Raw genomic sequence first — 14,886 nt, forward strand, 5'->3', positions numbered from 1 at the left:
CAACTGTACGGGGCAATAACAGGCATTCAATAAATTGTAAATGAGAGAATTCACAAATGTGTGATATATAGATGGTCCATGGTCCTAATGTCCACTTTTTGGGTTTTTTGTGGCTATGGCCTGGGAAACCTGGGTTCATTTTAGTAGATGTCTTTTGATGGTGCAAGTTTAAGGTTTATGTAAGTCTAGAAACTGTTGAGGAAATTCACGACGCCATGGGGAGATGGAGTTTCAAAACTGTAGAAGTGTTTGTAAGCGATACTTTGGGGACTGGCTACAAGTACTTTGGAAATCCTAGGCACATAACTCAAGCTCCCACGTACCATGAATCAGGTCTGCGAGGGTGACAGGTAAAAGTGTTTATTCACTGGTGCCTCAGATGAAATGATTCACCTTACATGTGTTAGCAGATTTATTTCCAGGGGGTGGTTTCTTTACCATGGAGCAGACATGGATTTTGTTTTTCCTTTTGAAAAATAACCTCTGGTTTTTAAAGCATGCACTGTAGTATTTTCATTGGCAGAGAGCTAACGTGTGACAGCATCAGAGTATAAAACAGGACATTATTTTTGGACTGTTCTGAATTACAGAGACTGTGGTACTAGCTAAAAATGGAGGGAGGGGCAACTGAAAACATGTTTATGAAGTGCTTAACATTTACTTAGATGTAGCCCATGGTCTGGGAACTCTGGGAAATCACGTGTCCAAAAGGAAGATGATTTTAGCTTTCACAGGGCTCGCTAATTTCAGTCTGAGGGACAGTTTCTCCTGAGAAGAATGAAGAGTATCTGATGCAGTGGCCCAAATCTTGTAGGCAATACATAGTAGTGCATGAGATTGTGAATTTGATTTTGACAGTAGTGCATGAGATTCTGAATTCGACTTGGAAACTAAAAAGCTTTGGAAATGGTTCATATCAAACCTGGAAATGAAAAGTTTGGAAGTGTCACCTTCAAGTGGACAAAACAACAGACTGGATGTTAAATGACTTGAATTTTAGCCTTTCGTTAACTAATGAGCTTTGTGAGAGTAGGCAAGCCTTCAGTTTCCTTAGGTGGAACCTTAGAGACAGCATTTTCCAGACAGTTTTTTTTTTTTTAACACAGCCGTTTTTTTCTTTCAAACAAAAGCTTATACCTAAGTCTAATATGTAAAAGAGCTAAAGACAGAACCATCCCCTTGGAAACTGCCAAGAGGGGAGCCCAGGGCTGTGGCCAGAAATACTGTGGCCGCCAACTCCCCTGGAGCTATCCCCTTACTTCTACCAAACAGCATGAGAAGTCATTAGGAAACTTTGGAGAGATAAGAGCTGAAGTCTCTTGAGTTCTGATTTTTTATGATTGAACATGGAAATCTGTCCTGCTTGATAGGACACCACCAGGAGCAACAAGGAATTAAAACAGGGATGGATTCACACCTAAAGACTTCTTTGCGGGGCACCTGGGTGGCTCAGTCGGTTAAGTGTCTGACTTCAGCTCAGGTCATGATCTTGCGGTCCGTGAGTTCAAGCCCCGCATCGGGCTCTGTGCTGACAGCTCAGACCCTGGAGCCTGCCTCGGATTCTGTGTCTCCCTCTCTCTCTATCTCTCCCCCACTCACACACTCTGTTTCTCTCTGTCTCTCAAAAATGAATAAATGTTAAAAAAAAAAATTAAAGACTTCTTTGGAAAAAACAGTCGAGGTTATTTTACCATAACCTCTGATGTAAGGAGAGGGTTTGTGGGACAATTTGGACATTAGCTTTAAGCTCAAAATACATTTTGAAAGCTCTACCTTTCCATCTCCTTCTTGAGGCACCTTGCTTTAGTGAGCCCACAGCAGGTTGTACTTTGCAATGCACTTTCACAGGTGTCGTCTCCAGGGCACATGTGTGTGAAAGCCCTCACTGCCCCCTACTGTCCTGGAGACAGCAGTTCTGTGGGAGAGGAGCCCATATCTTTCAAAGGTTTCTTTCCCATCAAGAAAAGGGAAGAGAGTAAACGACCTCTGTCTGAATCTTGATATAAATTAAGTTTTCACAGTGGTAGCCTTGAACCTTTAGACAGGAAGTCTTGACAAAACTCTCTCTCCTCCTGGTCAGGAACAACTTAGTCCCATGCATGGAAAGACTTGCAAATTTATATGCTGTTCATTTTATGGCCAAGACTAGACGTCCATGATTCTTTATGTAACACAGCTTACATGCTCTAAACCACATTCCCTTGTTTTCTCCTCTTGCAATGTAAGGCCGTGGGGAGAGAAGGGAAACAGACTGATTTGGGGACAGAAGTGGTTTCTTAAAAGCGACAGAGAACAGATCAGCTTAACAAGTCATTATGAATTAAGTCCCAACTTTTTAGGTTTTGGAAGGAAACTGGAAATATTCATCAATGTTGTACTTGAATTCTGTATCATCCCCCAACATAAAGCACAGTGGTAATTTTATTAAGACAGGAATAAGTTTAAAAATGGGAGAGGAGCTGACACTGACATATGAAAGAGAAATACAAATTTGAGGGAAATACTGTGTTGCTTAAAAAACTCATAATATATAAGGCTAGGGTGAGGTATTTGTATTTATTACTAGATGCAGAAATTTATTTTCCTAGCATTCTATTTCCTTAAAAGGAGGTAAAACCAGCTACATGACAACTACTCCTATTTACAAACGACAGTTCCTTCATATTTTGATTTCTAACTTTATTTTGGTCCCTAAATTAACATTTTTTAGTGTTTCTTTCTGTTCTGCTCCTCTGACCTAGCCTGGAAATTTTGAAGAACATTTTTTTCTTTTGTTTTCCACTCTAAGAAGGCTTTAACATTTTCTTTCCTTAAACTCAAAATATAAAAATAATGATATTTTTTAAATGCACATATTAAGGAAATTCTCATTTGCAATGAGATAACATTGTCACAATTAAAACTCATAATTCAAAGCAATTTAACTTTCATTTTTTTCAAGTTGTTTATGTTAGAAATTACCTATCATTTATCACATACGGAAGACTTATAAATTTGTAGACTGTGTGTTTTATGGCTTAGACTGAGGCATCCGCGACTTATTACTCACAAACACAATTCTTGACAATTACACGTTAGTCCAGAACTCATAGAGCCTCACAGAGTGCTCATCCAATGCGCCAAGTGCATGACTTGAAATACACGTCACCTTAGAGGTGTGGAGAGTTAAGGCAGCTTCCAAAAGCTGTTTTGTTCTCCATCCATAGTCTGTGGTCTGTGACAATTTGATGTTCATAAGCTCATATTGAATGTTTTGTTATTCAATGTGCCCTTTAAGAATGAAGAAAAGCAAGTCTCACTAAATATATGTAAGCCAGATAAAAGCAAATATAACCAAATATGTTTGACAGCAAACAAATATAGCACAACAAAACTTCAGTACTCTTATCTGTTTTGGTGTTTTAATCCTGAAACAATTCAGAAATAAGTTTTATCAGGCAAATAAAATCATATATGATTTCTAGAACACAGCATAGTATAAATAAGAAATATAAGTATAATCGTCAACACTACATAACAATGTATTTGTGATGTCTTATGCAGAATCTACAATAAAATTCCTTTCCTTTTCCAAGATTATTTTTTATATTATATCCATAAGCTGATCTTTTAAAGACATGTATACATTATTTCAAATATTAGTCTTCTAATATGCAGTGTGCTATAACCCAGCAAGCTAATTCTTAAGCACCTACTTATGTGTTAGGCACTGTTCTTGGCTTGTATGTGTTTTATTTCATTCAATGTTTACAACAACCTTATGAAGTAGGGATTCTTATTACTGTAATTTGATGTATGAAGAATTTAGGACATTAATAATGTAACTTGTTGAAGGTCAACAGATAGTGATGATGAGGATAAGATTTGAACCCAGGCAGTCTGACTTCTGAAACACCATATTAAATCACTACCCTTTACTTCATGGATTCAGGCCAGAGCTAGATGATCTCTTTAGGAGTAATAAAGGGAAAAAAATATTTTTTAGGAGTAATAAAGGAAAAAAATATATACAATTTTATTGAGATAGCTTCCTCCTCTAGAACTCTATTTCCTCCATCTGAAATAGTTAAGGCTTAAAAATGAAAGGGAAGGAGTCAGATAGGACTTTCCCTAACAAAGAATCATCATCTGCGAAGCAATTTTGATATTTATAAAAACTACTTTAAAACCTTCCAAATTACTGAAATGTCTGATGGTTTTCTGGAAATGAAGTTTAGTAGAGGGGACAGAGCTTTCTCAACACCATGGCTACCAGTGAAGTTTAATACATTTCATCTTCTATTTTGGCCATAATGACTGAATATTATGCCACCATATCATAACAATAACCTCAATGGATGTCAGGAAACTGTAGTAATCATACACAAGAAGATGGTACAAGCATTTGGGCATTTCTTCAGAGTTTTGAAATAAGCAGGGAGATCCAGAAGATCCACTCATAAATTGGATCTTAAGGGACCCCAAAATTTATAGTTCTATGGAAAGTTCCATTAAGTCTAGCATCCCCTGGGGAGTCTCATGTGCTTAAATCTTAGGACTCTGGGTCTTGCTGAGTTTCTTGTTTGAAGGCACTCTGAGAATTTGGAACTGGAGCAGGTGTTTTGAGGTGTCTGAATCATGGAAATTTAGCACTAGACAGGACTCTGGGAATCAGTTTGGCTAACTCTCCATCATTTTGCCAATGAAGAAACCAAAAAGCAGAAATGAAACATTTGTATGAGGTCACAGAACCTGTCAGTGATAAAATCACAAAGGAAAGCAGGTTCTCTGGCTTTTAGTTGACTGACTTAGACTTCATACTCTGTCCTGTATCAGGAGTCTGTAGCTGCGAGTGCCACACTGACTCATGGTTTTGTGGCTCTGTGAATGAATGATCAACACTCTGTGACATACCATATAACTAAAGCACAATATCGAATATGATGTACAGTACCGCTAGATACTGTCTTAACAGTCTCGCACCTTCTGGAACACTGGAGAACATTCTTTACGGTTAAACAAATACATACCCATAATCTTATTTTTACCCACATCTTTAAGAAGCATGGATGGAAAAAAACAGGATATAAAGTAAGTTTTCATTCTTTACCTTACTATCAACTTAAGTGCAGGTTCTGGGGAAATATTCTATTTCCAGTGATGGTCTCCAGTAATCCCTACTTGTAAAGGAGGAAAAGGAGACAGACTGAGAAGTTTCTATGACACCAAGAATGAACATGCGTATCCATTCCAGTTAGGACCCAGCTCAGGGGAGTGTCATACAGAGAAAGCCACATACCAGGAGCAGCTGCAGCAACAGCACCAGCAAAAGCAACATGTGTTGTTGGGCCTCTGGTTTCCAGGCGCTTGGGACACAGCAGGTGTTCCTTCATTTTGTGACTGCTGTCTTTTTCGCATTTCAGCTGCTTCAGTACCCAACTGGCTGAAAGAAGAGAGAAGACATTAAGGTATGAGATACGTAAGAGAAAGAGAAGTTGCCTATGCTGAAGGGAACATAATTTAATTAGGGGGAGCAGATAAATTAAGGAAAGATAAAAACAGGGCGTCTGGGTGGCTCAGTTGATTAAGCATCTGACTCTTGGTTTCGGCTCAGGTCACATCTCATGGTTTGTGAGTTCAAGCCCCGCATCAGGCTTTGCGCTGGAGCCTGGCATGGAGACAGCTTGAGATTCTCTCTCTCCCTCTCTGTCTCTGCCCGTTCCCTGCTCGTGCTTGCTCTCTCTCTCTCTCAAAATAAATGAATAAACTCAAAAAAAAAAAAAAAAGGTAAAAATGAATAAGCTTTAGCAGTCAAATAAAAATTCCCAAGAAAACATTTTTAAGAGAATATCTTAAACACTTTTTGGGACAAACTTCTACCCACTGTTGTCTGCTACACAAAATTATTGTCACAATGTTGCCACATAATCAAAATCAACTGGTAAGGTAAATATGATAAAGTTTGAAAATTTAACTTCTTTTTTTACTAAAGAATGATTTCATCTGCTTCCCTTCCTGAACACCTTTAAATGATTGTGGCAGGTGTACATAACTTGTTTCTCCACTGATGTTTACAGTAAGGTTAACTGAGCTTTCCAAATCAGGTTGCGGAGTTTCTAACTATCTAACATTGTGAGGAAGATCAAGTTTGTTTTTGGTCTTCTCTCAGCTTCTTCTAAAACACTGAATCTGGGGGCGGGCGCCTGGGTGGCTCAGTTGGTCAGGCAGTTAAGCATCCGACTTCAGCTCAGGTCATGATCTCACAGTCAGTGAGTTGGAGCCCTGCATCGGGCTCTCTGCTGTCAATACAGAGCCTGCTTTAGATGCTCTGTCTCCCTCTCTCTCTGCCCCTCCCGTGCTTGCGCTCTCTCAAAATAAATAAATAAACTTAAAAAAAAAAAAAAAAACAGAACACTGAATCTCCTTTCCTTTTTGATACATCTGACTCACCCTGTGGGGGCATAATCTTGATAATATTGGCAAAGTGCCTTTTTCTCTGTTAGGAGTCCATGTTGCAAAGGCAACACCACCCTTTCCTCCACCACCTAGATTTGTGCTCAGTCAGTAGAGAACTGTGGAAAGATGAAAAGTCCTCAAATCCAGGGAAATTACTTTGGTGGAATGTATATATCATGTCAAATGAGAAAAACATCAGGATACAGGATGCACACTACCTGTGACCTTACAGAGCAGGCCAAATTGCTTGTCACCTATTAATAAGACCAATCCTGACCTAGCATTTTGTTGAGTATAAAAAAATTAAAAAAATAAAGCTTTGTTTTAGTAGAATAATATCAAATATAGCATGAACTCATAGAAAAAGAAAAGATGCATGATGTTATTCATAATATGCAGTGTCTGTAAATCATATACATACAATGTCATGTGTGACTGACAGCAATACTTATTAAAACCATAATGTACTTTATTTTGGCATTGTGAGCTTATGCATTCAAAATTATGTTTTCATGCATTGGTTCTTTTTTTAAATTGGAGAATAAAATACATATTAAAAATGTTTTTCTATGTTCATGTAAGGGGTGGAGCCAAAAAATTTTCATGGGTCAATGCTTATGTATTCTTATAGCATTTCCAGTTAAACGGTTAACAGGTATATAATCTACTTCGGTCAGAAGAGAACAAAGTCAGAGGGAAGGAAGGAAATATAAGAAGCAATTAAGTACTGAAATTGATAAACTCTGATGTTGAACTTATTGACTATCTCAAGTAAAAAAAACCCCATGTTTCTCTGTTTAGAATAGTCAAGAACTAAATTTAAGACTACATAAACTAGGGAAATGGAAGGGTTGCTCTTCCCTCCACTAACACTGTTTTTATATGTGTAATAATGTCCCCAAATTGTTCAATCTAAGAGTCCTTTTATAATAATCTCTGGGCCTATCAGCACCTGTGACACAGCGACCACTCCATCCTCTTTGGAATGCTTTCTTCTCTTGCCTTCTTGGGTACCACACTCACCTGTTGGCTTTCTTTTTTTTTCTTTTTTTTTAAATTTTTTTTAACATTTACTTATTCTTGAGAGACAGAGACACAGAGTGTAAGCAGGGGAGGGGCAGAAAGAGGGGGAGACACAGAATCTGAAATAGGCTCCAGGCTCTGAGCCGTCAGCACAGAGCCCAACGCGGGGCTCGAACTCACAAACTGTGAGATTGTGACCTGAGCCGAAGTCGGTCACCCAACCAACTGAGCGCCCCTCACCTGTTTGCTTTCTATCTTACTAGTCACTTCTCAGTCTATTTTGTTATTTCCTTTTCATCTCCCTCACCTCCAAATTTTGGTTGGCCACAGTATTCGGTCCCTAGAACTCTTCTCTGTCATTTTTTGGGATGAACTTTTACAGGATCTACCTGTTTCCAGTTCAGAATTCTCAAATTTACAAGTCCAGTAAAGATGACTTTCCTGAATTCAGGACTCATATATCCAACTACCTACCTGATGTCTCCACTTGGTTTTCTCAACTTGCCATCTCAGTCACAGCATGTTCCAATCTGACGCCTTCCTCCCCCACCAACCTGTTCCTCCCACAATTCTCCTACTTTCAGTAAATGAAAAGATTTATCTTTCTAATTATTCAGACCAAGAGTGGGGGGGAACCTGTGGAATCATCCTGGACTCCTCTCTTTCATTCAGACCCCCACATCAGCAGATCAGCAAATGTAAGCCCTCTTCACGGTTCCCTTCTACCCACCCCTCTTCTATTTTTCCTATTCCTCATCTTTTCTTTTCCTATTCCAATCCGTTCTTAGTCTTAACACAGCAGCCAAAGTGAGTCTTTTAAAACCTAAGTAGATGATTTCAGCAAGGGTTCTTCCACCTTAATCCACTCTAAATATTTCAGTGCTTCCCATTTTACTCAGAGTAAAAGCCAGCATTTTTGCAATCTGGTCCTTCATCACTTCTCTGAGTGAATGTCCTTTTCTCTCCTCCTCACTCACTCTGTTTAACCACAATGGCCTCCTTTCTGCCCCTCAACCATGCCTGATACAATCCTGTGTCAGGGCCTTTGCACTGGCTGTTCTGCACTCAGTGCTTAACTTCATCCTTACTCATACATTACGTTTTCAGGGGAAATTTCCTTGCTCTTTATTTAAAATTACACCTCCCTTACTCCACCCCCAGCATGACCTATCCACCCTTGTTTGTCTAACTAACTAGAAAATAACTTCCAGAAAGGTAGAGATTTTTGTCTGTTTTGTTCGTTGTAACAATGCCTGGCACACAGTAGATAACAGAGAAATGTTGAGTGGTGAATTTTACAAGCAATTTCATTAGTGACAAGAAAAAGACAACAAACTCTATCACATCCAACACTGAAAATTATTCATTTCCTAGCCAATGCAATACAATAAGAAAAAGCAAATAAGGATTGGAAAGGAAACCACAAGTGTTAATATTTACAAGTGACATGGTTGTCTACAAAGAAATTCCAAGAGATTCAACAAAGTTATTAGAGGTAGTTCAAGAAGAATACCAGGTTAAGCTTCAAAAATCAATATACTTCGATTACACCACCAATAACTAATTATAATGTATCAGAGAAAGAAAGGCAACCTGCAAATGAGTTAAAAAATGAAAAAGGAACTGGTAGTATTTTTAACAAAAGTTGTGTAAGAACTTTATGAAAATATTATAAAATCTTATCAAAAAACATAAAATAAACCTGGATACAGAGATAGGTTATTTTCTCAAGCAGGAAAATGGAATATCTTCAAAATGTTAATTGTCCCAAATTATTCTATAAATTCAATGAGTGTAATACAAATTCTAATTTAATCATTCATAGAACTCAACATAGGGACTCTGAAATTTATGTGGAAGAATAAAGAGCTGAAAACGACCAACCTATTTCTGAAAACAAGAACAAGTGGGGGTATCATATCAGTAATATAAATCAATAATAATTATGACAATATGTCATTAGCATGGGAATACATAAGTAGACCAGGAGAATGGAATGTGTACACAGCTGAGACACAGACTCAGGCATATTTGCAATCGTGGCTTCCATGATTGAAGGATGCTTCCATCACCATTCAGCAAAGAATTCAGTATGTAGTGTTGATACACTTAGATTTACATATGAAAAACAATTACATTTCTAAGCTAGAGCACACACACACAAATAAACTTCAGATGAATAGGTGTCACACAAAGATAAAACTATGACAAGAAAATATCAAAAATAGCTTTTATAGTTTTCAGGCCAGAAAAGGATTTCTTAGAAGACCAAGCAAAAAGGAAAACATTATTTTTGATATAGTCTAATTTATCAAAAACCTCTGAAGAAATAAGGATAACATAAGTAGAGTTAAAAATGAGAACCAGACTAGAGGATACAAAGGATTACTGTCTGTAATATGTAAGTAACATGTCACAATTGAAAAATACTAATAACCTAAGAGAAAAATGGGCAAAGGAGATGTGCCGGCAGTTTACAGAAGAGGAAAATACAAAGATCCTGAATTAGATTAACAAATGCTCAAAAGCAGTAATCAGAGAAATTCAAATAAAATTTCAATGATTCCCTAATCAATTTTCCCACAGTTAAAAAGTCACAGGGCACCAATTTTGAGAGAAGATGTGGTAAACAGAAGCTTTCATACAATCATGTTGAAGAATAATATCGGCTACAGAGCTAACAAATTCTAGTCTCACGTGAATACACTGGAGAAACTTTCACACACACATATGAAGGCATTAATTACAGTATTTTTGGTACCTTAAATGGGAAACATTCATTTTCATCTTTTCAGGAGTGAATAAAAATGGCAATCTCCTTATATGATGATCTGTAAAACCACACTTAAAATGAACAACTTAGATCTATATGATTCAACAGGGAGATCGTAAAATAACACTGAATGGAAAAAATAGCTGCAAAATATTAACATATTATTATTATGTATTATTATTAATATAACTATTATTGACCTAATAGTAACATATTATTAGCATATTTATTAATATTAACGTAATTTTCATAAGTATAGAAAGCAATACCTTTTATTTTTTTCTGGGTAACATATATAGTAAAGTAATAAAAGTATGAACTAGATCCATGACTTTGCATGGGAATGTGATTGGAAAAGAAGAGGTTTTTAATTTTATCTGATTATTTATTTTACAAAGATGTGAAGCAATAACAAAATAATAATATTTGTCTAACTGGAGTATTGTGCAAAAGAGTATTTATTTTATTATCTCTTGCACTTATCTATACTTAACTGTTTTCTTCAGAAACACCCCCCACACATACACACATAAACACAATACATCTTTATATTAGAGTTCCTTACCTACATCTTATCCCAAATTTACATTTAATTTAATTTAATTCTTAATTTTCTCACTGTTAAACATTTAATTTTGGAAAATTCATAGAGAAATGCTATGTTGGGTGCAATGTTGTGGTTTAAAACCACTGAAAAGAGGTTCAAATATTATGTTAGGTTTGCACAGCCTTTCACGGTCTTCTAAGCCCTTTGGTTCATTAGAAAAAAAAAATCACAGGTGAATGCCTTCTTTGTGCTTTTCTGAGGTAATTGTGTGTGTTGTGTCATAAACATTTTCCTTCCGGCAAAAATAAATTTCCTACTCACTGATTTCTCTTGTGTAAGCACCCCTACTATTTGGAGCAGGTGGCTTCTATTTTTTCTGACCGGTCTGTATGTGTCCCTGAATACCAGCAGTTTGGTATTTATATTCAGTATTATATCAACTGTGTTCAGAGTCTGAACTTCTCCTGGGCTGCCTGGCATACAGCTATATATAAGAAAAACAGTCTGTTGTCATATTTTGCTACATAGCAGCATTGTTCAAAGAATTACACCACAGAGAAGGGGAAGAAAAACGATCTAGAGACCTACTTAGTGACAGGGCTCTCTCTGGGTGAACAGGCAAATAGTGACCACTCACGTCCTGGAACCCTCTCATCTACTTCCTGTGAGCCCTTCTAAACTGTGGTGCTTAAGAGAATTCCCTGGGGTTTATCTGTACATACAGAAGGGATAATCTGCATAACTGTTACATTTTTCTTTTCTAGAGTTCGCTGATTCTAGTTTTTGGGTTTTTTTTGAATGCTTATATATTTTTGAGAGACAGAGCATGAGCATGAGCAGGGGAGGGGCAGAGAGAGAGGGAGACACAGCATCTGAACCAGTCTCCAGGCTCTGAGCTGTCAGCACAGAGCCCGGACGTGGGGCTTGAACTCAGGAATGGCAAAATCATGACCTGAGCCGAAGTCAGAGGCTGAGCCACCCAGGCCCCCTGGCTGATTCTAGTTTTAAGCAAAACAAATTTTCTTAATAGCATTAAGGAAAAAAGGGAAGAAAAAGTTTTGCACAGGGAGCATAACCAAGGATGAAAACTCTCAAATACTTTTGAATATCTGGAGGCCATTTTTTTTTTTCCTCCACTCGACCTCCCAGCGACTGTCAAGAAACCATTTAATTTCACAGGGTAGAGGAGAATGAGGTGGGGGAAATTGGTTTCTCCTTTGCAGGGAAGCACATACTTGTGCTTGAAATTGGGACTTGAAACTGAGCTGTGAGGCCCTGTAGGGCTGGGAGCATGTACAGTGGCAGCCCAGACTGCTCCTCTCACAGTGGCCACCTTGGAAAACACTTCATTTAGTTCTTAGAGGTTCTGGGAAAGCTGTTATGAATAAAGATTAACTTTGAACATCACACTCATGCTCCCTCAAAGCTTAGGCAAATTTGCTAGCAAGGAAAGCCCATAAATCTGAGGTAGTGATGAAGGAAGGCTTTTTGGAGTTGTTTTTGGGCATTACTTGTATCTTCTAAAAACAAGGAAGAGGGGCGCCCAGGTGGTTCAGTTAGTTAAGCGTCCGACTTCGGCTCAGGTCATGATCTCTCAGTTCAAGGGTTTGAGACCCGTGTCAGGCTCTGTGCTGACAGCTCAGAGCCTAGAGGCTGCTTTAGATTCTGTGTCTCCCTCTCTCTCTGCCACTCCCCTGCTCAAGCTCTGTCTCTCTCTCTCTCGAAAATAAATACACATTGAAAAATTTTATAAAACAATAATAAAATAAATAAAAAATAAATAAAAACAGGGAGGAAATTCTGATCTCATTTCCTCCTGATCACAGTTTTACTTCATGTTGCTTTTTCCCTTTTCCAGGATCACATGCAGTGATCAAAACCATTTTTACAAAACAAAGTAAAACTCAATGAGTGGATTACATCCAACTATAAAAGCTTCTGCACAGCAATAGAAATAATCACCAAAATGAAAAGGCAACCTACAAAATGGGAGAAAATATTTGCAAACCATATATCTGATAAGGAGTTAATTTCCAAAATATATAAAGATCTCATATAACTGAATAACAAAAAATAACAACCCAATAAAAAAATGGGCAGAGGAACTGAATAGGCATTTTTCCTAAGAAGAGATTCATTTGAATGCCAGCAGGTACATGAAAAGATATTCAACATCACTAATTATCAGGGAAATGTAAATCTTAACTACAATGAGGTATCACCTCACAACTGTTAGACTGTCTATTAAAAAAAGGACAAGAAAATAACAACTATTGTTGAGGATGTGGAGAAAAGGGAACACTCATGTACTGTAGGTGGGAACGTAACTGGTTTAGCCACTATGGAAAACAAGTGTGGAGGTTCCTCAAGAAATTAAAAATAGAATTACCATATGATCCAGCAATCTCCCTTCTGAGTATATGTCCAAAGCAAATAAAGAAAGGATATAGGAAAGATATATGAACTCCCATGGTCACTGTAGTTGCATTATTCACACTAGCCAAGATATGGAAACAATCTATGTGTCAACAAATGAATGGATAAAGGAGCTGTGGTTTATATATAAAATGGAATGTTATTCAGCCATGAGAAAGAAGGAAATCCTGCCATTTGCAACAGCATGGATGGACCTCAAGGGCAACATAAGTGAGACAAGGCAGACAGAGAAAGACAAATATTGTATTCTATCACTTATATGTGGAATCTAAAAAGCTGAACTTGTAGAAACACCGTACAGTGGTGGTTCAGGGGCTGAGGCTGGAGGGACAGGGGAGATGCTAGTCAAAGATAAAACCTGCAGTTAGAAGATGAATAAAATCTGGAGGCTATCGTGTTGTGCTAACAGTTAACAACAGTGTATTATATACTTTAAAGTCGCTAAGACACTAGACCTTAAATATTCTCACCATATAAAAGAAATGATAATTATGTGACATGATGGAGGTGATAGCTAATGCCATGGTGCTAATCATAGTACAGTATGTAAATATATCAAACCAACACTTGTACACTTTAAAATTATACAATGTATATACACCAATTATAGCTCAATGGAAAAAAAAAAACTTTACAATTTGAGCAATGAACAAAATAAAACAAGATGGAATTTGAAAGGTAAATATAAGGATATGAACTTGGATATAGAAAAACTTCATAAGACTAGGAGGGAAGAAACATGGCTTAAAAGGAGCTTATGAAAAATTCCAGGTGATTTCAACTGGACAATAAATTCGGTATTAATCAACAGTACTATGTAAACAAAATAGTTAATGAAAACTTAGAATGTATTAATAGAAACATGCTTTCTAAAACAAGCTGGTGACAGGTCTTCTCTGGGCTGGTTAAATGGTTATGTTTAATTCTGATCATCACAAGTTAAGAAAGAAATTGAAATATGCTCAGAAGACTAGAAAGAGGACAGAAATAAAAACCCTCATAAATGTCTCATAAGAATACTACTTTTAGAGCAAAGGTGTTTGCTCTAATGAAGAAAAGACCATCAGAATCACACTTTTCGAATATCCGAAGTGACATCATGTGGGAAAGAATATAGATCTGCTTTGTAAGATCCCAAATGTTAGAAGATGGACTGACGAATAGGAGCAATTAAGAGACTCTTGCTTCCATATATGGAAAGTCTGTCTGATGGTCAGATGAGACCTTCATTTACTTGTGAGGTTAGTATCAAGCCAAGTATTCTTCAGCATTCAAATGGAGGCTGGAGAACCCTTTGAAAGAGGTTGCTTTACAGAGGCTTCAATTTTACCTGGATGGTTAGACAGAAGATATCTTAATTATGAGATTATTGTTCCTGAAACGGGCTGCCCATGCTAACTACTCTCTTCAAAATACATTTGGGAAACAGAGGGGAGCCCTTGTTGTTATCAATTTCTACACTCTTATAGATCCTACTGTCTGTGAGCATTGATTAATATTATATTAATATTATTCTTCATCTTTTTAATTTATATATTGTTTCCCTTTAGAATTGTAAAACTCTTAAGAGGAACGAGAAAAAAATATCTCATATATATTGGTTTCCTGGGAATCTAGCGGTAATTTCTATCCATAGTACATGCAAAATAAATATTGCATATTTTGATGGTGA

General features: G+C 37.2%; 1 protein-coding gene across 4 annotated transcripts in view; it reads right to left on the minus strand.

Moving 5' to 3' along the window:
- Positions 1 to 14,886, minus strand: part of RGS17 (regulator of G protein signaling 17) — a 99,124-nt gene that overhangs the window by 32,358 nt on the left and 51,880 nt on the right. For 3 of the 4 annotated variants that reach the window (XM_045058248.1, XM_003986661.6, XM_045058246.1), the window contains exon 2: positions 5,279 to 5,422. In XM_045058248.1, coding sequence (XP_044914183.1) covers positions 5,279 to 5,397 — 119 coding nt within the window. In that variant the 5' untranslated portion in view covers positions 5,398 to 5,422. The remainder of the gene's footprint in view (positions 1 to 5,278; positions 5,423 to 14,886) is intronic. The other variant, XM_045058245.1, reaches the window with a different exon arrangement.

Source organism: Felis catus, chromosome B2 (genome assembly GCF_018350175.1).
Source record: "Felis catus isolate Fca126 chromosome B2, F.catus_Fca126_mat1.0, whole genome shotgun sequence".
Taxonomy (NCBI): domain Eukaryota; kingdom Metazoa; phylum Chordata; class Mammalia; order Carnivora; family Felidae; genus Felis; species Felis catus.